General features: G+C 41.1%; 1 protein-coding gene across 1 annotated transcript; it reads left to right on the forward strand.

The window, feature by feature from the left end:
- Positions 1-503: 503 nt before the first annotated feature.
- LOC103057483 (transcription factor CP2-like protein 1) lies at positions 504-19,665 on the forward strand. Its single transcript, XM_007422369.3, has 15 exons — positions 504-586; positions 3,174-3,328; positions 4,738-4,811; positions 5,402-5,507; positions 6,474-6,580; positions 7,673-7,825; positions 8,413-8,523; positions 9,214-9,311; positions 9,416-9,470; positions 12,093-12,186; positions 12,832-12,922; positions 14,673-14,755; positions 15,536-15,681; positions 18,548-18,599; positions 19,628-19,665. Exons 1-15 carry the CDS (start codon positions 504-506, stop codon positions 19,663-19,665), a joined length of 1,446 nt encoding a protein of 481 aa, XP_007422431.1.
- The last annotated feature ends 3,938 nt before the right edge of the window (positions 19,666-23,603 follow it).

Consider the following 23,603-nt stretch of genomic DNA (forward strand, 5'->3'; position numbering starts at 1 on the left):
CTATATTTCATTTGATGGGGCTTTTTTTCAGAATGTATAGATAAAAGTTGAGATTTCTCCAACAACATTTGGTGAACCTTTTACAGAAACAGGCAACTTTACTGCTGTTGGAAGCACTGGCTATCCTTGCCTGCCTGCATTTCTTTGCTTTTCCTCCCCCCTCCCCAATCCCACACCTTCCTTATGTCTCTTCAGAGGTAAGAAAATTCATCTTAGCTCTTGGCAATGACTAAAAGGCAGTTGGTGGTAAAAGTTATCTACACATAGCTCTGGTCAGCCTGAGAGGAAAAGCTATTTAAAAAGTTGCTAGCCACAGCACCTCACTCTCAGCCAATCAGACAACACCTTTCCTTGCACACACCTACCTGGCCGGCAGGTGCATAAAAAGAAAAAAGGGATGACGCTCCAGAGCACTGAGTAACAGCTGAAGAGCTGAGACTTGATTTTCCCCCTTCCCTGAATTCCTGCCATTTCTCCAGTCCGCCTTTGGAGATCTGTCAATCATGCTTTTTTGGCACAGCCAGCCCGATCATTACTGGCCAAGTCCGGGAGAAATGTACCCTTGCTCTGGCAGCAATCTCATAAGGTGAGCAGCCTTCTTTTTTCCACCCCTCCCTTTCCAGCCATGCCAACAGCTGAGACTTACAAGAAGGGAAGAACATGCAAGTGAATCCAATTGTTTAGGGTAGGATGTATGAAATAGTTGTGGAGATTCAGCTTCCAGAATGTTGCTTATTTCCAGAGAATGTCTGGAAAGCTCACAGTCAGACTATCAGGGATGATGAAGACTTGCTATAGGTTGTTCTTTCTCTTCCCAGTATCTTGTATGTAGAGCTGTCCTTCTTCTGACATAAGATTTGCATGGTGCTCTCCTGGAGATCTGCTATAAAAAGACTTCTCCTCCATAAATAAGTTGGTCTCCGCTAAATTTAAAGCCATTTAAACCTGAGCGTCACAGTTTCTCCCATTCTGTGGCTAAATGAAGGAAATGAACTGTTGGCATCAGGGCCAGCTCAAGGAAAAAAAATAAATGGCACACGTTCTCCAGTTAATTTGTATAAGTTGGCATGAGTGACAGGTGGATCTCATTTGGGGACTGGCAATAGGACCGTGTCAGTCTTAATTTCTGGAGAAGGAGGTGGGTAGCTTAGCACAGCAAGGGGTGTGGGGCCCATCTTTCCATCCTCGGACACCCTGCTGCTGCTTGAGAAGACCACTGTCCTTTGTCTAGTGGTAGGGCTGGCCATGTTTAACATCCAGCAGTAGCTGGATCTTGTTCGGAGGCTAACCGAGAGGTTTTTCATAGTTCCATTCAAGTTCCTTGACTGTCGGCATCCTTAATATGCAGGTAGCTACTATTCTCTGGAATTGCTATTCAAATGTCTTTATACTTTTCCCTTTCTTCCATCATCTGCTTTGGGTTACATCTAAGGGCTCCTTAGTTGTGGAAAAGAGGGGCCAAGTATTAAAATATCCTCTTCTACCCAAATATTAATGATGCCCAAGCCCTTTTACCATTTTTAATTTGGACCCCCTTGCTTACTGTTTACCATAGCTACTTCTCTCTTATAAGCCCTGCAGTTTCTGTAGCAAAACCTTCTTTCACCCAGTTCACTTGAGTGGCATCTCAGGAGGAAGGCCACCGTGCCTGTTGAAGTCCAGGATTGCAGCCACGCACCAAAACATTTGTATATAAAAAAATTCATTTCAGTTTTGAGAGCTCAAGGTCAGAAACCTAATTGCAGAAAGCATTACATGTTTCTGTGAAGTACATGAGGTAGACAGTCAGCCATTGGCCCAAGGCCACTCTATTATTGGCAATATGGCTAGAGACATTTACAAAAGCCTTTTCGTGATGCAGTCTTTTTATATGCGATGGGGAACCGGGCTTGTATATGACCTATCTGTGGGAACAGGCAGAGAAGATTTTGCAAACTGAAAGAGAATATTCTCTCTTCCCTCTTCCCCTTCAAAACTGTTGCTGTGATTAACACTGGTATATATTGTGATAAAGACTAATTACATATTTTGCAGTCAAGAAACTTGTATACTTGTAAAATCAATACAAACAATGACAGTGCAGAACAGAATGTGAACAAGAGCCAATTTAAAAGTAAACAAGCCAATGTAGACTTAGCATTCAAATTATGGTTAGTTTAAGGACATTATCATTACATATTATCACAGGTGGGCTTGTAAAATTTCCCCCGTCTTTTACTAAAACTGCTAGATCTGCTGACCCAAAGCAGATGCTAAATAGAGGCCCCGGCATTTGTGATGTGCTAAAAATTAAGTGCCTCTGCGCATGTTCTCAGTTCAGGAGTTTATGATCAGTACAGGAACTGAATTTCAAAAGTCATTTTGCACCAAAATCCTTGTTATCCCAAACAGGTGTTCTTCAGGAATGAAATGCAGGAAGCAGGAGGGGAAAGGTTTTTTAGCTGTTATTAACATGAAGCAACCAAGGATTAGACAACCTTAGTGATCTGCTACGTCCTGGTTATCTGAAAGAGGGAAAAAAACGTGCAAAAATCACAAGTAATCACAGAGAAAATACATTTTAGAACTCTTGGTTTCATCATCCCACCATTTAGATACTACACAGGTACTCGCAGCAAGATGTCACAAAGTCTACTTGCCTTTCAAAAAGCTCTGAAGACACAGTGTTGTCATCGTGCTTGGGGATCTGGTGGCGGTGTGAAGCCTGAAAGATGGTTGTACCGACTGATGCATGACCTGTAATTTCCCGCTAATTATGTTTTATGGTTTTAACTTAGCTTTAATGGCATTATTTATTGTGCTGGTTTTGTAATTTGTTTATTGTTCTGTGGTTGTTTTAATTATGTCAGCTGCCCAGAGTCACAAATGTGAGATGGGTGGCTATACAAATTGAATAAATAAATACAGTAAATAAATGTGACTGTAGAATTGTTTGTGCAGTCATTTCTCAGCTTCTGAATGTGTGTCATTTGGAACACAACTTGAATCTCTCTCTCTCTTTATGCCTTTGAGTCAGTTGACTCCTGGCGACTGCCTGGATTAGTCCCTGCAGTTTTTTTGGCAAAATTTTGGAAGTGGCTTGCCATTGCCTCCTTCCTAGGGCTGAGAGAATGTGACTGGCTCAAGGTCACCCAGTCTTATATCTCTTATCTATCCCCTTTTCTCTACTGCAGAGAGCCACTGGCACTGCCTTTCCTAAAGCAGGAAGAACCAAACAATATCTCAACGTCAGCCGAGCAGCACTGTCCATCTTTCCAATATATTCTGTGTGCTGTTACCTCTCCAGCTGTCAAACAGCATGAGGAGACTCTCACCTATCTCAACCAAGGTAAGGTCTCAGGAGGGGAGGTGCAGGAGAGTGAGGAAAAGTGACCAAGTCCTGCTTAAAGGTTGCCCCCTGGTGGCAAACATAATAGACTACAACATTGTTTGTCAACCTTGGCCACTTGGAGATGTGTGGACTTCAACTCCCAGAATTCCCCAGCCAGGCATGGGGAATTCTGGGAGTTGAAGTCCACACATCTTCAAGTGGCCAAGGTTGACAAACACTGGACTACAGACAAGTTCCATACAGCATATAGTGACACAGAATGACTGGATTCACACACACACCACCCAAAGCCTCAACTGTTGGAAGAGAAAGGTAATTTACAGACCTTCCATGAACTGACAGCTGAACCAGGTAACTATAAGGCTTTCAAGAATTTAACTCCTAACACACTGCAAGATGGATTGCCTTTCTAATTAAAAGCTAAAGGTTGCATTTTATCCAGCAGGAGATCTTTCGTTAGAACTGTATGCTGTGTTTACATAATATGCTTAATCTGATTACTGAATTAACTCATTGTCAAGGCTTGCACAATATATTGTGCCAAAAACTAGCCACATGGGTTGGGTCTGCACAATGTGTTACTTCTTCTTTTTGTCTGGCTTAACACTAACCCAGAGCAGCATGGTGTATTTTAGCCACTGAATTTAGGCACACACAAGTCAATTCTACTGAGATCAATAGAGGCTACTTTCATGGAAGGATTTCTTTATTGATTAATTTTGTTGGGGTTTTCTAGATATGTTTATTCATATAAATCAGCGTTTCTCAACCTGACCAACTCTTAAGATTTGTAGACTTCAACTCCCAGAATTCCCCTCTTGGCTTTGAAGTCCACACACCTTAAGGTTGCTCAGGTTGAGAAACACTGCTATAAGCAAGCAAGGGAGGAGGCTGACTGATCATTTTTAGAAGGAAAATTATAGATGCTCTGTGGGGGTGTGGTTATGACACTGTGGTTGGTTGGATTAAAACTAAGCTAACTTTAAATTTAAGATTAATACTAAACTAACTAGAATATGCTTTGCTTGTATGTGGTGTGAACTGTGCCATTGTGCTTGGTGAATGTAGGTTTAGCACAATCATGGGTTATTCAAGTATGGTTAAGCAAATCATAGTTTAGTATCATCTAACAGTTTAGCCTTAAGAGCTCCTGCACTTCAAAACATTAGAAAACCTAATTAGAAACCTAAGAGAATGTTTTTTCTCTTCTTCCTTTTCTCTTTTCATTTTCTCTTTTTTCTTCTCCTTTTCAAAATATTGATAAATACATTAAAAGAAAAAGAAATAAAATAAAATGTATTAGAAAACCAACATGTAAAATTTAAAGATGATATTTTGGATTTTGGGGCAATTTTTGGCATATTTGGCCAATCTCCCATTCAGTATGGTATATTATTATTTTCTAGGGCAATCATATGAAATCCGGATGCTGTGTAATCCCAAAATAGGAGAATTTGCCGAGGGACGGAAGCTGCTGAAGGTGAGCCATAGGACGGGAGACCAGACTGGCATTTTTGAAAATTGGATCCTCATGAGGCTTAATCTTACACTAAATAACAAGCCTATGGAACTCACTGACACAAAATACTGCAAATCTTTTTTAAAAAGATTCAGTTCACTGCCTATGGGGCCAGTAGAACCCAAAATTAATCACTAATTCCCAGAGAAACAATTGTTTTTTTCAGAAACTCTCAAATGTTGGTATTAACAGAACAGGATATTCCCATCATGGTTTGCTCACAGAGTTTGAAGAGAATCTTGTTCAATAGACAGTGGACTGAAAATTAATCAGAACAAAACTTTATGTAGTTCAACCAGTTCAGTGTCTTTGGGGCAAAAGTCACAGAGCCCAAACTTTCAGGAGGAAAGGGACACGCTCGCCACCCCAACATCTCTTTGGTCTGGTGGAAATGAGCAGCCACTAAATCTAACTAAAGCAATCCATCAATCAATCTCACAGCATTTCTCCTATGAGCAGCCTAATGAAGAACAAGTTGTGACTGAGTTGCAACTCTCTGGTGGTAGAAATGGATCCAGGAAATGTTGGATCTCTCTCTCTTCCTTGCTCAGAGTGTAATCAGGGTGGTCTTCCATGACCGAAGACTACAGTACACAGAACACCAACAATTAGAGGGATGGAGATGGAATAGGCCAGGTGACCGCATCCTGGATATTGGTAAGGTGTATTTTCAAAGGGGGGGGGGGTTGGTGGTATTGCCTACCCAAGCCCCCAACTTGGAATGTGCTTTCCCTATTTCTCCTCCTAGTCTGTGCTTGGTTGGCAAAACCTTCTCATTTGAATCTCTACTTGCCATCCTCAGCTCCATCAGACCCTACCATAAGAGCCTTCTAAAAGCACATGGCTCACTGCCCTTATAGGCACTTAGGTACCCTGTGGCAGAGCATCCTCAGGGAGTCAAAAAAGTCAAGATGGTGGCCGCAATCATCATCAAGACTACAGGGACCATATGTCCTTTATCATAAAGGACAGTCCTTTATTTCAGAAAGCTGTCCTTTAGATTTCTTTAATTATTTATTTTCTTGGTGTTCCTCTTGAATTTTCCTTTGTAAAACAAAGTTACAAACATAAACGATTGCTTTTTTAAAAATCCTCATGAACCTCTTCCCGATTTGCCCCTTTTTCAGGCTTGTCCTTTATTTTATTTAAGAAAATATGATCACTGTAACCATGATGCATTTTTAAAAGGGGCAGAGCCTTGACGGCCCAGTTGTGGCTGACTCGTGACTTTTCTTACCCTCTCTGTGCAGACCCCTCCCCCTCCCTTTGGAAGGGGGCCTAAAGGATTGCCAAGCCAACATCCCCATGAAAAACGTGAGGAGAAGGAATCTGAAAAAAGGGAGAGTGGGAAAGATTCCTTTACTTCAGTGTTGTCCAAACTTGGCCACTTTAAGATGAGTGGACTTCAACTCCCAGAATTCCCCATGCTGGCTGGGGAATTCTGGGAGTTGAAGTCCACTCATCTTAAAGTGGCCAAGTTTGGACAACACTGCTTTACTTGATCAGACTGGGATTTCCACAGCTAATTCCTTACAATTCGCTCTCTCTGCCCTGCCCCCAGATGCTCTGTTCCCTTTCCGTGAGAAGGTACTGACCAGTTTCTCCTTTTCTGGCCTGTTATAGATATCCCCATGTCTGTGGGCATTCTGGAGCCCCACATGCCCTCCACCTTGCTCAATACTGTGGAATTCCTGTGGGACCCAACCAAGCGCACTTCGGTCTTTGTGCAGGTGGGTAGCAACCTGTTGGTCTGTAGGCTTATCTTTGTCCCCCTTCCCTTTCCTTCGCTTATATGAGAATGGGAGTGCAAACCCTCTAACAGGCTTAAAAACAATGACAGCCCCCATAATCAGAAAAAAGCAGAATTCCAACAGGCCCATGCCAATACCGTGATTCAGCTCCCCCCATTTTGGCTTCCTGCACAATTCTGAAATTGTCACTGCTTTACAAAAAATAAGCCCAAATTCTCTGCCTAGAGAAATGTATGCTAGATGGGTATTGGCATGATGATAGAAATTCATAGGGTGGAGGTGGAAGAGGGGAATTTGCAACCAGATGGGTCAGCATGGATTGTTCCTTGTTTGGGATTCCAGCCATCCCCTCTTCTTCGTTCTTCCTCACCAACTTAGTCAACATTTCATGGTTACTGAGCGCACAGATTATATTAGGGGTACTCCCCCAATTATCCCCCCCCGATTTTTGTTATACTTTGACAAACCTGTGACCACCCTTCCTGTTGATTCCACTCCCCTGTGCACAAATGACATTTTGTCATTTTGCTACTTAAAAAAAGACCTTCAAACTGCAAGAATTGATTTGTATTACCCCAGCTTTTATGTACAGGGGAAGCAAAATTGGCTTGGGAAATAGAGGCTGTAGATCAATACCAAAGTACCTGCTTTCCACACGAAAGGAACCAGGGTGGTAACAATGGAAACTTTTTTAGGAAAAAAAATGTTCTGACCTAAAACTGTGTAGAGCTACTGCCCGTCAAGGTCAACAACACCAGCTAGAACATGGCCTTGGTACTCATTCTAGCTGATCAAAGGGAACTTCCTAAGATGTGAGAGTAGTTATAAATTTCAGTGGCTTCAGCAAGTTGATTAGTTATGGTGATTATATATTACCTCCAGTAAGTTAATTGCCCCTCCACACTAATTATTGGGAACCAAGGATGTGTGAGGGATGGTACGGTGCCCGTGTCCTGCAGCGGCCACTTGGGGACCAAGTACTAGATTAGGCTAGATATGCTTATGGTCTGATCCAGCAGCTCTCCTCCCAACTGAGGGCTTGTCTGTTTCCTCTTTCTTTTTCTGAAACAGGTCCATTGCATTAGTACTGAATTCACACTTCGTAAGAATGGTGGGGAAAAAGGGGTCCCCTTTCGCATCCAGGTGGACACCTTCAAGTCCAATGAGAAGGATGAACACGTGGAACACTTGCACTCCGCCAGCTGTCTCATCAAAGTCTTCAAGGTACTGCCTGACTCAGTAGGACCACACTTGATGCTGAAAGCAGGCCCCTCACAAGAAAGCCCTACTGCAATTCCTCTTCCCTGCCCTGAGTACAGTACGGTGAAAGCAGGACAGAGCAAAAAAATCACTGCCAGGCAGGACCAGCTTTAGGCTAAGGCTGAGCGGGCACTGGCCTAGGGTGCTAAAGCTTAGGGGATGCCAACGTTGCTCCTCCTTCCAAACCATTCTAAAAATGCACATCTTCACATGGGCCTAGGGGCACCATTGATCCTTGAGCCAGCACTGCTGCCAAGCATGCTTTTCTGTTTGGAAATGGGACGTGTGAATGGCAGCTAAATTAAGGGCTGGTCCATACACACTTTTGTTGGGTGATAACAGCCTTGGACAATATCGTTCATGCATCAAGGATCTAGCATGCCAGAAACAACATTCACACTGTTTGGAAGACAAAACCATCAAGAGATGGTTCACATGTTCCACCTCCACACTAACTGTCTGCAGAGAAGTCACATGAGTTGCATGATTAGCTGACGTGTCAGTATTCCTGAATATCTGTTATATTCTAAGTGAGGGTTTTTTTTCCCCAGCCCAAAGGAGCCGACCGGAAACAAAAAACAGATAGGGAGAAGATTGAAAAACAGTCCCTTCAGGAGCGGGAGAAGTACCAGCCTTCCTATGACAGCACAGTATTAACAGAGGTACACGTGCTTCTTCTCTCATCCCAGCCGCTGTCTTGCCAAAATGCTTGGTGTGATTTGAAAGCTTGCTTGCATTAGCAACATGAGAAGTCAGTCCAAGAAGGATACCCTGTAGAGGTTAATTTATGGAATGGAAATAAAAGGCAAAAATAACATTTCACATGATCTATGTTTATTTCTTTTTGGTAGTACAGTAAATCTTTTAGCTTTAATAGAGAACAATTCCTTATTTACTGTCAACCAGCAAAGTATCTCTGGAAGCTCACTAAGAGGATATGAAAGTGATGGGCCTCCCTTGCTGTAGTCTCCAAAATCTGGGATTGACAGACATGCTATATATATTCACACATCTTCACAAAGCCTTGGTTTGTTTTAACAATGGTTTGTTGAACAAGCCACAATGGCTGAACTCACTTACTTCACTAAACCATAAGTTACGCTGTACACACTGTAAGAGCTGGGATTACACAAAACACATCTGATGTGCCCATACCTTTGCTAGTGAAGCATGCAGTGAAATGCCACGTGGTATATTCAAGTCCAGTACGCCAACCAGCCATGACCTCTCCCAGAGTTTTCTGCTCCATTTCAGAACGGTAAACTTGCTTTAAATTCAGCAATTGCACAGTGCAAATTCCAGGATCTAACATTTCTCTCCTCCAACCTATTTCTTCCTATGCTTTTCCTTAGTGTGCCCCATGGCCTGAAGTTTCCAGCAGCCTCCACAGTCCTCCAGCAACGCCCGGTCTTGTCTCTCCACACCCCTTCAAGCTTCAGACGCCTGAAAGGTACACGGGACAGTATGTCTGTAGCCGCACAGCTTCTCTACTTTGGCTCTTGGAACACCATAGCAGCCCCGTAAGATAACTGCCTTTGCTGCTCTTTTCGGCAGGGTCTGCTCCTCACCCGGTTATGCCTTGGACAGCTCATCGGAGAGTGTGGCGGAGGTAACAAAGAGCATCTCTAGGAAGGCGGAACTATTTATGAAGGCCATATTGTCCGTTATGAAAATAAAATTTATTAATAAAATAACGTAAAGAAAATTTAAAGAAAACCCGGAAGGATCTTTCGGTATTTTGAATTTGTCCAGATCCTGTTCTGCATAAAAAGCAAACTTTTTCAGACAAAGTGCATTCGGTCAACCGTTCTACTAGTTAACAATGAGATGACCTGATCATTTATCAAAAGTTCTTGCTAATTGACGGCTCTGTCTTCTCTGCTTTAGTGCAGAGTTCAGCAAGCCACCAGCATTAGGCTGAGATTAAATGAGGTGACCAGCAGAAACGGCTGTCTGTACAAAGACGCCAGACCACTGTTTCTCAGCCTTATCAACTTTAAGACGTGTGGACGTCAACTCCCAGAATTCCCCAGCCAGCATGCTGGCTGGGGAATTCTGGGAGTTGACGTCCACACATCTTAAAGTTGATAAGGCTGAGAAACACTGCATCAGACTGATGAAACCTCATAATTCACCCCTACCTGCCATCAGCTGGGACCGACAAAATTTTATTCAGGCAGTGCCTCCCTTTCCCAACGAAACACAATGTAATGGTGCCCCCTGGTGGCAAAGGACAGTTTTGTTGCCAGCTATTACAAAACTAAAAATGCATGAAATTTAGCTCATGAAAGGACATCCAACATACACAAAGCTGGCAGCTAACTGATGTTGGCTCATCAACATTTTAATTAAGATGTTAAGCTAAATGGTGGTGCTGTCCTCAACATTCATTTATTGGGGGGAGGAAAAAACACATAGGACATCACCACCACGACTTTTTTTTTTCAACCTAATGCTTTTCCCACAGATGCAAGGTCCGCTTTTTTTTTTTTTTTCCAGATCAACCAAATGTTGATCCGTTGGTTGCACCCACTAGCTGTCACACTAGCCTGACATAGTGGGCTGAGAGAAAGTGACTGGCCCAAAGTCCCCCAGCTGGCTTTCATGCCTAAGGTGGGACTAGAACTCACCATCTCTGGCTTTCTAGCCTGGTGCCTGAACCACTAGACCAGACTGGTTCTCATCACCACTGCTACATGGAGTTGTGCTTCAGCCATATCTGGAGCACCAAAGGTTATCCATCCTTAATTTAAGATGATATTGGTATCCCCACCGCTACCTATATCATCTTAAATTAAAGATGGGTAATGTTTGGTGCTCCAGATATGGCTGAAGCACAACCCCCAGCGTCCTTAAGAAGCCTGGCCCAATGGTAAGGCATGCCAAGAGTTGTAGCTCAGCACACCAGGAGGACCACAGGTTCCTCGCTTCTGCTTTACATGATTCACTACTGCCTAAACCAGCTTTTCCTGCTACCTTGGCCTCCAAATGTGTAAGACTAACCTGGGAATATCAGGAGCTGTAGTCCAAAACATCTGCGGGTTGGGGGTGCCTGGCCACTACTTTGTCTAGAGCACTGAATTTATTGTAACTGAAGCTGCTAACCCACAGATTTTGAGAACTCTCTTTTTCTCATTATTTCCAACTTTTTCAGCTGCTGCAATAAATATAGGAAAATTCTGATAGTTCTTTCGTGTATTTTAGAAAATGAAAAGGCTAAGTATTTACCCATGTAACCTGGAGCCATAATGGTGGAGCAGGATATGAGAGGTGTGCAAAATAGTTCAGATCGGAACTGTTCTGTATTTGAAAATGCCTGTTATGAGTTTGAAACAGCTGTCTTGACTGCAAATGAGGGTATTTTTATTGCTTCGGAGGTATTTTAAGCTTGAAAGAATAGCATAGGCTGTTTTACACTCAAACTGACAGTTTCAGATTTGAAATGTGTCTTTGAAATGGAAGCATTTACCAAATCCCTCAAAATGTGAATTACTTAGCTGATATTGAAGTAAAACTCTACTTTCTGGGATTCATACGATAGCAGCACTTACATGAACATAATGAAAAAGCATGTTCCAGCATGTGCTGAAGAGTTTGTCTAATCACTGTGTATCAGTAACTAACCACTGTCATCTGGATTAAGGAGGAAAGTCTTTTAATAAGAGAATATGACTCCTTGGCTAGCTTGGGGATCAACTCTCCATTACTATGGCACAAAGATTAAAGTTGTATAAGATTTCTGATCCAAGACTTCTTTTTCTTTGGAAAATATTTATTTATTTACAATAATTATAAGTTGTTTTTCAGAGTTTTTTAAATTGAGGTGGCTTCCAATGCTAATATGAACATAATGAAGTATCAAAAGAAACTGATCTGTAACTGAAAACATACATACATACACACATACATACATATTCAGTTCATTCCAGCTAATCTATACCTACATATCTTGACTTAAGGAGTAGGGATGACCACTGGGGGCTGTAGGATTTATATGGACTAATTCAGCACTAGAATAAATTTTCTGTGCCCAAACTCAATCCCGAAAAGAAAGCAATGGTTTAGACAAGAGCTTCTAAGCTTCCAGGGAACGTGTTCTCATCATCATCTGAGTAAATACAGCTTGTATTCATCACAACTCCTGGGCAGTTTGCAGAGGGGAGTTTCTTCTAAGCTGTTTGGATTCCCAAGGCTTGGGTAAATATGCCTGTTCACTTTCTGCTCTTTTCAGACCCTGAGTCCAAGTGCCTCCATTTTGGAAACTCAGCAGTGGTTGCTTAAAAACAGGTTCTCCAATTATTCCCGGGTTTTTGCCAGCTACACAGGTGAGACTTTTCTCTCTCTCTCTCTCTCTCGGGTACAGGTGCCAATAAACTCATCCGAGTGTGTGCAACCTTGCACTTTTGCATTTTGCCGAGGCCAATATCTTTTATGGCGTCCTAAATCAGACCATAAAAAAACCCCACACACATTTGTTAAGTGTGGGGAAACATCCCAGTTTTCTCCAGCATTCCTTAAATTATGAGAAAATACCTACTATTCTGAACTGATTGTAGAGGAAGGGGGAAATATCAAAGCTGAATTTAAATTGCAAGTTTCTTAGGCTAGATGTTTTTCCTTTTTCCTTTTTTCTTAAGTTACTCTGCAAAGCTCCATAGATATTGATTATGCTATAAAAATAATAATGAAAAATGGGCTCTGTCTATCCCTGATATTGGAAATATGAAAAAAGAATTCTAACTACATTAAGGATCATGATGGGTCAGAATGAATGTAGTGAAATGAACATTTATTCAATTTTGCCATGCCCTCTAAAAATTATCTACAGTCTCTCTCTCTCTCTCATCTATCTATATCATCATCTAATTTCTATCATCTATCCATCCATCTATCCATCTGTCCTTTTCTTTTCCCAATCAGTGGATTGCAGATTTTAGCAGCAAATTCCAAATTCTTTTCTTCTCCCATAGGAACTGATTTGCTCAAACTCTCGCGCACTGACCTTGTACAGATCTGTGGAATGGCAGATGGAATCAGACTTTCAAATGCTCTAAAAGCTAGGTATGGAGTTATAAACAAAGGTAGTAAGCTTATGGACTGTTTAAAAAAAAATCTCAAAACATTATGAAAAAAGAGAAAAAATATTGCGAAAGAACAAAAATTTGCACTGGATGCCAAGTGGTTACTGGGCACAATTTAAAATTTAAACCTTTAAAGCCACAAATTACTTAGGCTTTGAGTGCTTAAGGGACTGTTTCTCCCATTATTATTCTGTCCAGTTGTTAAGATTAGCAGGAAAGTTACTTTTGAAAATGCTCCTGTTGTCTGAGACTCATCTTTCTGACTTGCAGAAAAGAGCTGTCTTCCATGTTGTTTCCAAACTATGGAGTACACAAAGCATAAGACCAGCATGTGGTCCCCAGTCTCTCAGTGTTTAGGAAGTTCATAAAGAAACATTTCTTGGTCCAGGCTTTTAAATCTTAGTCTCTCCTCTGCTTTGCTCAGACCTCATTTGGAATATGGTCTCCAGTTCTGGGCACCACAGTTCAAAAAGGGGAGTGACAAATTGGAATAAGTTCCAAAGTGGGGTACCAAGATGAAGAGTGTGGAAACCAAGCCTTAGGAGGAATGGTTAAAGCAGGGTTCCTCAACCTTGGTGACTTGAAGATGTGTGGACTTGAAGTCACCAAGGTTGAGGAACCCTGGGTTAAAGGATCTGGAAATGTTTAGAAAAGATGACTAAGGGGAGATAATGATAGTGGTTTTTTAAAAAATCTGGTCACCCCAAAGAAGGAGTGAGCAATCTCTATTGTCGCAGGAGACCAAAGAAAACTAACAGAGCAGTCCATGAAGTCACCAAAGGTCAGGCTTGAGCTTTTCATATAAATACATGGTGAAATGTAAAATCAAGCCTACCCCATTCTCAAAATAAGTATTGTTGTGGTTCAATGATTACTTGAAAAGAAAACCAGAGCCGGGGGTTAACTATAAGGACGGACTTCAGGCCAGACATCACAAGGAACTTCCTGACTATTTGAGCTGTCAGCTAGTGGGACAGGCTGCTATAATGATTTGGTGAGTTTTCATGCACTGCAGGTCTTCAGAGGTGGGACAGTCCTCTCTGAGACATGCTCTGGTCTGGGGGATCCTGCACTGAGCAGGAGATTGGACTAGGATTACCTCCCAGGTAGCTTCCAATTCTATGTCTTTAGCAGTAATTGTTATTTTAAATCTGTATTTCACTTCTCATACTCTGTTTTACATCCTGTTAGCTATCTTGAGTGCTTGTCGGAGCATAACAACTGAATCTAAATCAAATAAATAATTCCCCATCTCCCCAAAGTAATACTTTTTTTATTTGGAGCTTTTCAAAAGCAGCTTAGGGAGAATAGCCAAACACCAAAGAGGATTTGGCTCCTTAGTCTGAGAATTGAGAAGAGGTTGAAAATCCTTTTTCTATCAGGCTGTTAGATATGTAGGAATTTTGTCCTTTTTTGTATCTGGCCATCCTAAACTTGCAGTGAAAATATATGTAACACCGGTGAGGTTGAAGGCATAGCTCACCCACGGACATTAAGCGACCATGTGACTGAAGCCCCGCCCCTTTGCCTGAATTATGAAAGGGGTGGGGCTTCACTTTCACAGTTTTGGCCGTTATCTTGACTTTTTAGACCACCCTCCCCGCAGACTCCCCTACCATCAAGTGAGTTCACGGCTGGTGAGAACTTTCTAGCTAATCCTTGAAATCATTTCGTCCTGCCAGATCTTGGTAAATCACAGCAAGTGACTTGACTTCCTCCTCTTTTCCCAGGTCTGTGCGCCCTCGTCTCATTCTTTATGTGTCCAAGGAATTGGAAACAAGTGGGAACAATGCCTCCCCAAACCCAGCATCTGGTAAGTCAGAATTATTTCAAAAAGGTGATCCTTGGACACCTGTGCATGCCTCCCAGCAAGCAATCCAAACACGTCTCCGTTGATTTTCGTTCTAGAAGGCATTTTAGCCACACATTCTGTTGTGACGCTACTGCACATTTTTTAAAAATCGCAATATTGCAAGCTATGTTTAAGTTCCATTTAACATCAGCAGCTTTGAACTGCGGACAACTCTGGAATTCTCCAGCAAGTTACAGCTGTCTTGGGGGACGCTTTCCCTGTTCATGAAATGGTTCCCGGGTAGGTGTGGCTGGTTGCAAAAACACTAATTTACCAAGAGGAGAATCGATCAAAGATACTCCCATTGCTCCTTCTGAGTTCTGAGTTTTTCTTGCCAGATGGGCATAGTTCCAAACAAAGCACCAAACCATTTTCTAAGAATGCCCAAGGGATTCATTTAGGACTCAGAGGCATCCTTGTAAATAATGAGGATGCTGGAGGCTGGTGTTTTTACTCTGCAGCATGCCAGGTGGTTCGGTTTCTTTCTTCTTGTTTTGATGAAAGAGTCTACAAAAATTAAGATGAGGTGGAGGGTGGCAAGGCTGCAAGGGAGGAATTTGCAGGCACAAAGGTGCCCAAGGGAGCTGTGCTGCTCACTTTGGGGACTACAGTCTCTCCTTCACAACTTTTAAGCACTGATGGCATAATTTTGTTGTGTAAATTGAGGGTAACCTCTTTTTTTTAAATGTATTTTTTTTTAAACTGCACATTTTTTCATGCATTGATGCTCCTTCCCCAAAGTGATATACCAGGAGTTATATCTGGAAGAACTGACTGCCACGGAGCTGACTAATAAATTGGCAGAACTGCTTAGCCTCCCAGTCAATCAGGTCCAGCAAGTTTCCAAACAGGGGCCTACAGGAATTCACATCCTCGTCAACGATCAGGTACGGAGGAGCCTTCTTTTAAGAATGAGCTGGGACTCACTTATTCAGCCTTAGCTCTCAGAAACATAAAAGGCAGAATCCTTCTCCCCAAGGATTAAAGAATAGAGATTGGAAGATCACAATATCATTCTTGCAGCATTCTGGCCCTGCACTGGCGAATCTTTGCTTAGCGCTGCAGGGTTCTGGCCGCAACAATCACATCTGCTGATCTTCAAACTAGAAGAGTCCTGGCAGTTTCATAGCACCCCTATCTCCTTCGATAGGGCAGGCAGCATCGCGATTTGGACCCTGTAGCCAATCACTATTTGGAAGGTGTCTTCGGTGCTGTTAGCCTCAGCAGTAAGCTTAGTGGTGGAGAAGCTTTTTCAGCCATTTGTGTCTCCAGCTCTTTTTCTTGAAGAACTAAGCAGGATTTAGCTAGATGTGTTTTGCTATTTATACAAACATGGTTAACTGGGAAGAATAGTTTAATCCCTAATAACCCCAAAGCTGTTTTGGATTAAACTAACCATCTCTTGCCCTCTGCTGACTTCTTTGTTCAATTGTTCAGTCAACACACTAGCATCTTTTGTGATCTCTGCCAGTATTTAACTTTGGCCGACACCAATGGATTGGCCTTTTCCCCCCATATAGTAAATTGTAGCAGTTGAGAATGGATTATGGTCATATATGATTAAAAGGACATATTAAACAGGCATTGCTTGAAACAGACCAGACCACAGTCTCAGCTACTACATTACCCTAGTTGGTAGAATTTCAGGTTGTGAAAATATAGAGCAGTATTCCCATGTCATGCCCTTCTGATGCTCTGGAATTCAACCCCCACAATCATCAGATAATCACCAGCATATCTGGATAACCCCAGGTTCAATGCAAGGCCCACAGAACTAACCCGCACAATGCAACCTAGAATGAGCTCCAAATGGTTTAAGCAAGTGAACTAGCCAGTGGGGGTGGGGGAGGAAGTTAAGGGAGTAGTAATATTTCTCATTTACATAGCACGTACCCAAGTGTTCGAAAGCATACTATACAAAATCAGCATAGGTATGACTCACAAGTCCTACAAGTAGTATGCTTAGTAATGGAGACAATTCTGAGTAAGCGCTAGAAAGTACGTACGTATGTACGTATTTATGAATGAACGAATGAATGGTTGATTTTGCCTTGGAAGCCGTGAAATCTGTTTTCACAATTTCACAAGTTATTCTATGAGTTTGAGAACTGGGGGGAGGGGACCATTGTTTCTATTGATTACGTCCTGATAATGTGAAGATGTTTGTGCAGATTTAGCCAAACAGCCTTTTCAGATTGTCTTCTCAATATGTAATGAACTTCTGAAAAGGGTTATCGGTCTAATCCTGCCTTCCCCAATTTGGTTCCCTTCATGATGGCTGGAAATTCTGGGAGCTGCAGTCATAACACATCTGCCTCTTTGCATTAATTCCATCTGCTCTGCATCTTAAAATAGTTAAAAACTGTAGACTGGGGCTTTATCATCATGCCCTAGGGAGATGGAAGAGTTCTGGGTAGCTCAAAATCCATGTGCATGACTAATGATTTAGTTAGTCATAAAACCTCAATTTTGTTTTGGGAAGTTTTTTTCTTATGGACCAAAATAGCTACCAGTGATTTTTATAGATTATCTTCAGATAAAAGGATGCCATCAATCCTGAAAGGCAGGCCAGTAAAATGTCCCTTGCTTTACTGCAGATTGCTGGGGCTGAAAAAAGACTTCTTGCCCAAGGCTGCTTTGTCAACTCTTGGCAGAAATGAGATATGAGTTGGAGATTTTCTAATTCACAACTCACCTTGGTTTTCTTGACTTAACCATAATTGGCAGGGGTCACACAACATGCTAAGCCACAAGAACTGAGTTCACGTAATAAGGAAGCCACATTGTGACCTAGTGAAACAGTCACTTTGCTACTCCCTTTCTTGATCCTGAACCCTGGGTCCCAATTTTAGTGGGTTTTGGTGAGCATGCTTGGACTTTTGAGAAGATGTGAATTCTCTGGTAAATTGGCAGCCATGGAGGGGGCTGGCTAGGGGCAGATGGGGAGGTCGCTTGCTTGTTCATTGTAATTGGGGACCCTGCCAATGATAACGAATACTATCTATTCCCCTCTGCAGGTCACTCCCATTATTTATTTTGCCTTTTTTCTATGCAAGTGAACGTATTTCCAAAGAAAGCACTTAGATTGTAACTATCCATTATTTTTATTTGTAAAGAAAGCTTATGGGACAAGTTTGGGTACCAGAAGTATTTGTGGACAAAAAGATGAAGCTGAAGGCTCATGTTTTGTTCTGCAGCAAACCTATATTTTTTTAAATTAAAAGATTGTTTAAAAGTGCAAAAAGGCAAGGTGGGACCAAGCTCCTCTCAGGCTCTGAGAGGTGATTATAGCATATACACGGTAGTACCCACAGATGCCATGTTGGGGACATACAAACCAAGTATGATATTTTGGCTCTAAATAAAAAATGCAAGTTCTGGTCATTCAGCTGTTCAAAACTGTACTTTGCTTAAGCTCAGAAAGAGTTACGCTTTACACAATCATTTATGGGGATTCTCATATTAACAGATTTTTGGACAAACTAAATTACGTACCTATTAAGTCCTTTTCCCCAAACATTTCCTGGCCTTTTATGGCCCATCTTTTTCTATGTACAGATGCACACCTGTTATATCCATGCCACTGGCTTTTATTCCTCCTGACAATCCTGCTTTGCCATATGGCCATCTGTTGCTGAGCTCTCTTTTTAAAATCAAACCTGGCAACTCACAGTTAAAAACAAAACAAAAAGCAGGCATTTAGGAGTCTAGCCAAGAACTAACCTTGCATTGTTCTCTCCCGGGTTATCACAGATGGTCAGAAATCTTCCAGATGAATCATGCTTTGTAGCGGCTGTAACAAAAGGTAGGTAAGTCTGCCTGTGAAAGGAGGTGGTTTCTGGCTCCTTAAGGACTGACAGATTTATTGGGGCATGAGTGTGTGTAGACAAGAACTCATTATCCAATTTTGGATATACTCTCAGTTGCCGAGGTGTGCATGTCACAGATTGGACCCAGATTTCTACTCCAGAAGTGTGGTTTTTGTTGGCAAGAAGACTGAGATAGTCTGGAGATGTCCAAAAATTCCTTCTTCATTTGGTGGGCCCCACTACCTTCCACTCTCTTCTAGGATGTTCCACAAGGGCGTAGGGAGGAGGAGAAGGAATTAGTAAAAATTATTTCCCTACAATACAAACCATACAGCTTCCAGCCAGAGCATCCAGGAAACAGTTCTTGAAACCAGGAGGCGGTATTCCCCCCCCCCCATCAATGACATCTTATACTTCACAGTTGTTTGAGCTCTACAATTTTCTCCACTCCTCCCTCCCCATCTTATGGGACTCAAAGGGGATTCATCGAAGGATTCCAGCTGTGACCAGGCTCAAACCTGCTTGGGATTCCTGGATTGGCTTCTGAATCTTGCGTCCTTTATTCTTTGCCCGCACTGGACAAAAGTAGGCTGTTGTACACAAACCCCTTTGCCACAAAGCATCTTGTCACTTTTACTGCTTTGCAATATGTCACTATATAAAACAAGAAGTTTTTTAAGTCAGCAGGAGAATGTTGAACATATGGTGGTGGGCAGAGGAGTCCTGAAAAAATATTATACCTATCCAATTAAATATACAAGGCACAATAAATTCAGTGAACAGTGCAGCATTGGGGTAGTAGCTCAAAAAATTCCTTTGGAGGCTTTTGCAGAAGACTCCACAAAATCTCGCTTTGAAGCAGCCACTTTGATGTACTGTACTGCTAATAAACTATAAAAACAGAACCTACACTTACCCAACACTGGCCCACCCTAAGAAGGGATGAAAAGATCCACCATTTTTTTATGAACAGCAACTATCTGGAAAGTGACTTGGTTTTGTCTTGTCTTGTATGTCACTACAGTACAGAATGCAGAAGGCTACCATTTAGTTCTAAAATAGACTGGGACCTTCTTGGCGGTGTGCTGCTGGCCTGCAAGAAGATGGGGATCTGAAAGACGCAAAAGCAGGTGCAATAAGAATATTAATAGCAATATCCCACAAGTTCACTGTACACCAATGAACTCAAGGTGGACATCATCTGGAATGGATTTTAGCAACAGGAATCTGTAGCACGATAAACTACAGGGTTGGGGTTTTTTTTCATAATTTTTGCCCCCCCCCCAAAAGTGGCAACCCCGACACCCCACTTACATACAGATTCCAAAGCATGGAGTATATTATCAACTGGTTATGCAATATTCTGCAAGCAAAATGGCTACTTTGTAATTATCAGTCTCTCATGACGTTATTGGCACAACTCCACAGGAGGAAGATGCTCTCAGACCTGTATTTGCTGAGGGAATGAAAACCAATAGGGTTTTTTTTTTTTTAAATATATCAAAGAATGAACAGATGGAAGGAGATACTTGATCCTTTGGAAAGGCAATGATCCTCCCATGCAGGGCGGGGTATCACAGCCTGATTTTGCTGTGGTGGGAAGCAGGCTATAGTCAAGAGTATTTCTGAGTGGGAAACTCATCCTCTGGTCACTATATTTACAAGGCCAACAGATGACTGAAAAGCTCATGTTTGTTGAAGAACTGGTTGGGCCCTTACTATGAATGGTTGGCAGCATCTGTTATGAAGGTGAACCACCATGCCCACTGCACAGATGGCACATCAGTCAATTACCTGGAATTGTGGAGAATGCTGTAGGGCCACCTACTTTGCCAAATTCTTTCCCTATGAAATTGCCTAAGCAACGTGGAGCTTTGCTTTTCAAGTGCTTACTAATGGATAGGTCAGGGTGGTAATGCCAGAAAATGTTGGGTTGTGAAGAAACGTCTTTAGCTTCTGCTCTCCATCCTTCTTCCCTCAACCAAAAGGCAGACTTGTCTCTGCCCTCCATTGGGCTGCAGTGCTGTCAATGTAGCTCTCTTTGATTTTTAACACTGGATGGTGTCAGTGGGAGAGGTGCCAACTGCTTTTGTGGGCTTCTACTGGAAAATACAGTTAGATATTGAGGAATCTTGTTGGAGAAATCCAAGAAAGTTAACAATCTTCCTTAAATATCAAATTATTATATGTTCTAATTACCAGGGCAGGCAAGGTCACTTCTCCAGACATTTGATGAGTTGTTTTTTCATTTGTAAAATACAGAGATTATGGGATATTGGATGTCAACTTTTGTCAGTGTTTTAATTTCAAAAGCCAATCAAATATTGAAAGGGATGGTTGGGTGATTCTCAAACAAAGTTTAGATTCCACTCATTCATTTGCTTATCTAGGAATAACCACTAGTGACCTCAGCAGCCCTGACTTTTGAGTAAATATGCACAGAATCTTGCTATTATTTGATCTGTCAAAAAAGAAGTGCCTGTAAACCATTAGCTTTTAAGTCTTTTCATAAGAAACGTTTCTGCACTCATATGGCTTAACTCATTATTTCACCTATTAGTATTAACTGCAATCTTTTTTAAAAATCTATTTTTATTTGGATATTGCTGTTATTTGCCTAAGCCTTTTTATATTAAAACATGACTGTATCTTACTGCCATCTGTTACCAGCTGGATAGTTTTTTGTAATGATTTCTAAATCCTTCTGCACAGTAGGAAAGCAGCAGCATAATTATAAAGTAATCAAGTGTGCCTATTTTTATGCCAGATAAACATAATGTATTAATGCAAACACATATGAAGTGCTAAGTCAGTAGCACAAAGAGAGCATGCCTATCCCTTTGAACAGTGATCTGAGTTTGTGATGCACAACTTCTGTGATGTTAAAAAAACTCTTGACTTTCCTATACAAAGGAAATCCTGCTAAAGCTTGAACATTTGGTACCAACCTGGAAAGTTGGCAACCTTAATATTTTAATCAATTATCAGATATTGATGAAAGCTTAAACCCACATTACAATTTCCCAGCTCAAGGCTCTCTTCATACACCATATTTTAAAAGTGTGTGCTTAATTGTACAGAGTATGAACAAAACACACTTGTTTCAGGTAGGTATTTTTTTTTACTTGTAAGCTGCCTAGGGTTGCTTATATAATGAGATGGGCAGCATATAAATTTGATCAATCAGTCTTGGTTGGTAAATATATTGTAGTTGGCAGATCCTGCTAGCAATACTGTACAATACCGTAAATCTAGGTCTGCCCTTTATAAAGTGGGAAGAGATCTAGAATCACTCCAGGGGAGTTATTTTGAACGTGTAAACACATTACCTTTTAATTAAGGTATGTTGATTTTCCATCTTCATGTACATCTTATGTGGTGGTAAGAGGCCTTGATGTGAAAACCACTTGATGTGCCACAGACCTAGTATTAACTTCCAGAAAGAGTCAATACTTGTAATATAGCATTGATTTTAGAATTCCTATCAAATATGTTGCTTATATAATGAGATGGGCAGCATATAAATTTGATCAGTCTTGGTTGGTAAATATATTGTAGTTGGCAGATCCTGCTAGCAATACTGTACAATACCGTAAATCTAGGTCTGCCCTTTATAAAGTGGGAAGAGATCTAGAATCACTCCAGGGGAGTTATTTTGAACGTGTAAACACATTACCTTTTAATTAAGGTATGTTGATTTTCCATCTTCATGTACATCTTATGTGGTGGTAAGAGGCTTTGATGTGAAAACCACTTGATGTGCCACAGACCTAGTATTAACTTCCAGAAAGAGTCAATACTTGTAATATAGCATTGATTTTAGAATTCCTATCAAATATGTTACACTCCAGTTTCCATTATTTCAGAGCAAAAGAATTCCTTGTCGATTACCTATGACACAAAAATCCAAATTAATTCTGGACCTATTTAAAGTAAACAGAAGACAATTTGAAGAACAGTTAAATTATTCAATCTGTTCCTCCAAATTTCTTCTTGGAAAGCTTTTCCTCATGACGACAAAATGCCAAGTATTTGGAACTAGATTTTTTTTTTTTTTTGCAACAAGTTTCCTACACTATGAACTTGACCAAGGTTATAATATTATAAAATGGAAAGAAACAAATCTATACAGATATTCTAGTTTTAGTAAATTGGCATTATTAAATCTGCAAGTGTTTCCAGGAGAAGTGAATACACAGATTCCACATTCTTGAAATACAGGGATTTCTGTATAGCCTATACCCAGGGGACTAAAGGGCAAGATTCCAACTTGGATGTCTAATATATTTGTTCATGAGGAGAATTATGCTCTACATATCCAAGTAGCTTTTTTTTTTCACACTGAGCAAAATATCAGCAGTTGTACAAAGGCAATCTTAAAATTTAAAAACAGATACTCTATAGTTCCAGGAGTTAAATGTTCAATAAAACATTTATTTAATTAAAAAGTGCTTGTGTGAGTGCTTTGACACTGGTTTCCTAAAGGAATTGGCTGAATTGCACTATACTACATTAGGGTTCTAAATTCTAAAGAAATTTGGTATATAATCACCAAATACCCAGCCTTTGGACAATTAGTAGCACCCCCAATATGTCTACACCATTATGGAATCAATTAGAAAAGTAATGGGTTGCCCTCCACTAAATGTGCCCCAATTGGAGAAATTAAGAATCTGTCTTTTAATTTGACATCAGGAGATTACATCTCAAAGTTTAAATGATCTCTTCCAAATCTATTTTTTTATTTCTGCCTTTCAGGGACAAATCTAAGCCAAGTGAACAGATTATACTTAAAAGTAGTAAGACCTGACCTATGGTCCTTCCTCCTGAAAACAGAACATTTTCAAGGAGCCATGTCATACAACCTCTTTCCCAAACCACCCAGTACAATGGGCCAGTCATGTCTACTACATCCAGACAAAACTAAACAAAATAACTATGGATTTGCTATATTTTTTTAAAGTTATTTTTTCTATCTTTTGGGGGATTTGTTTTAGAAT

Source organism: Python bivittatus, unplaced genomic scaffold, assembly GCF_059951505.1.
Source record: "Python bivittatus isolate LINGU-HERP-01145 unplaced genomic scaffold, Pbiv_v1 ctg000410_np1212, whole genome shotgun sequence".
In the NCBI taxonomy this organism is placed as follows: Eukaryota; Metazoa; Chordata; class Lepidosauria; order Squamata; family Pythonidae; genus Python; species Python bivittatus.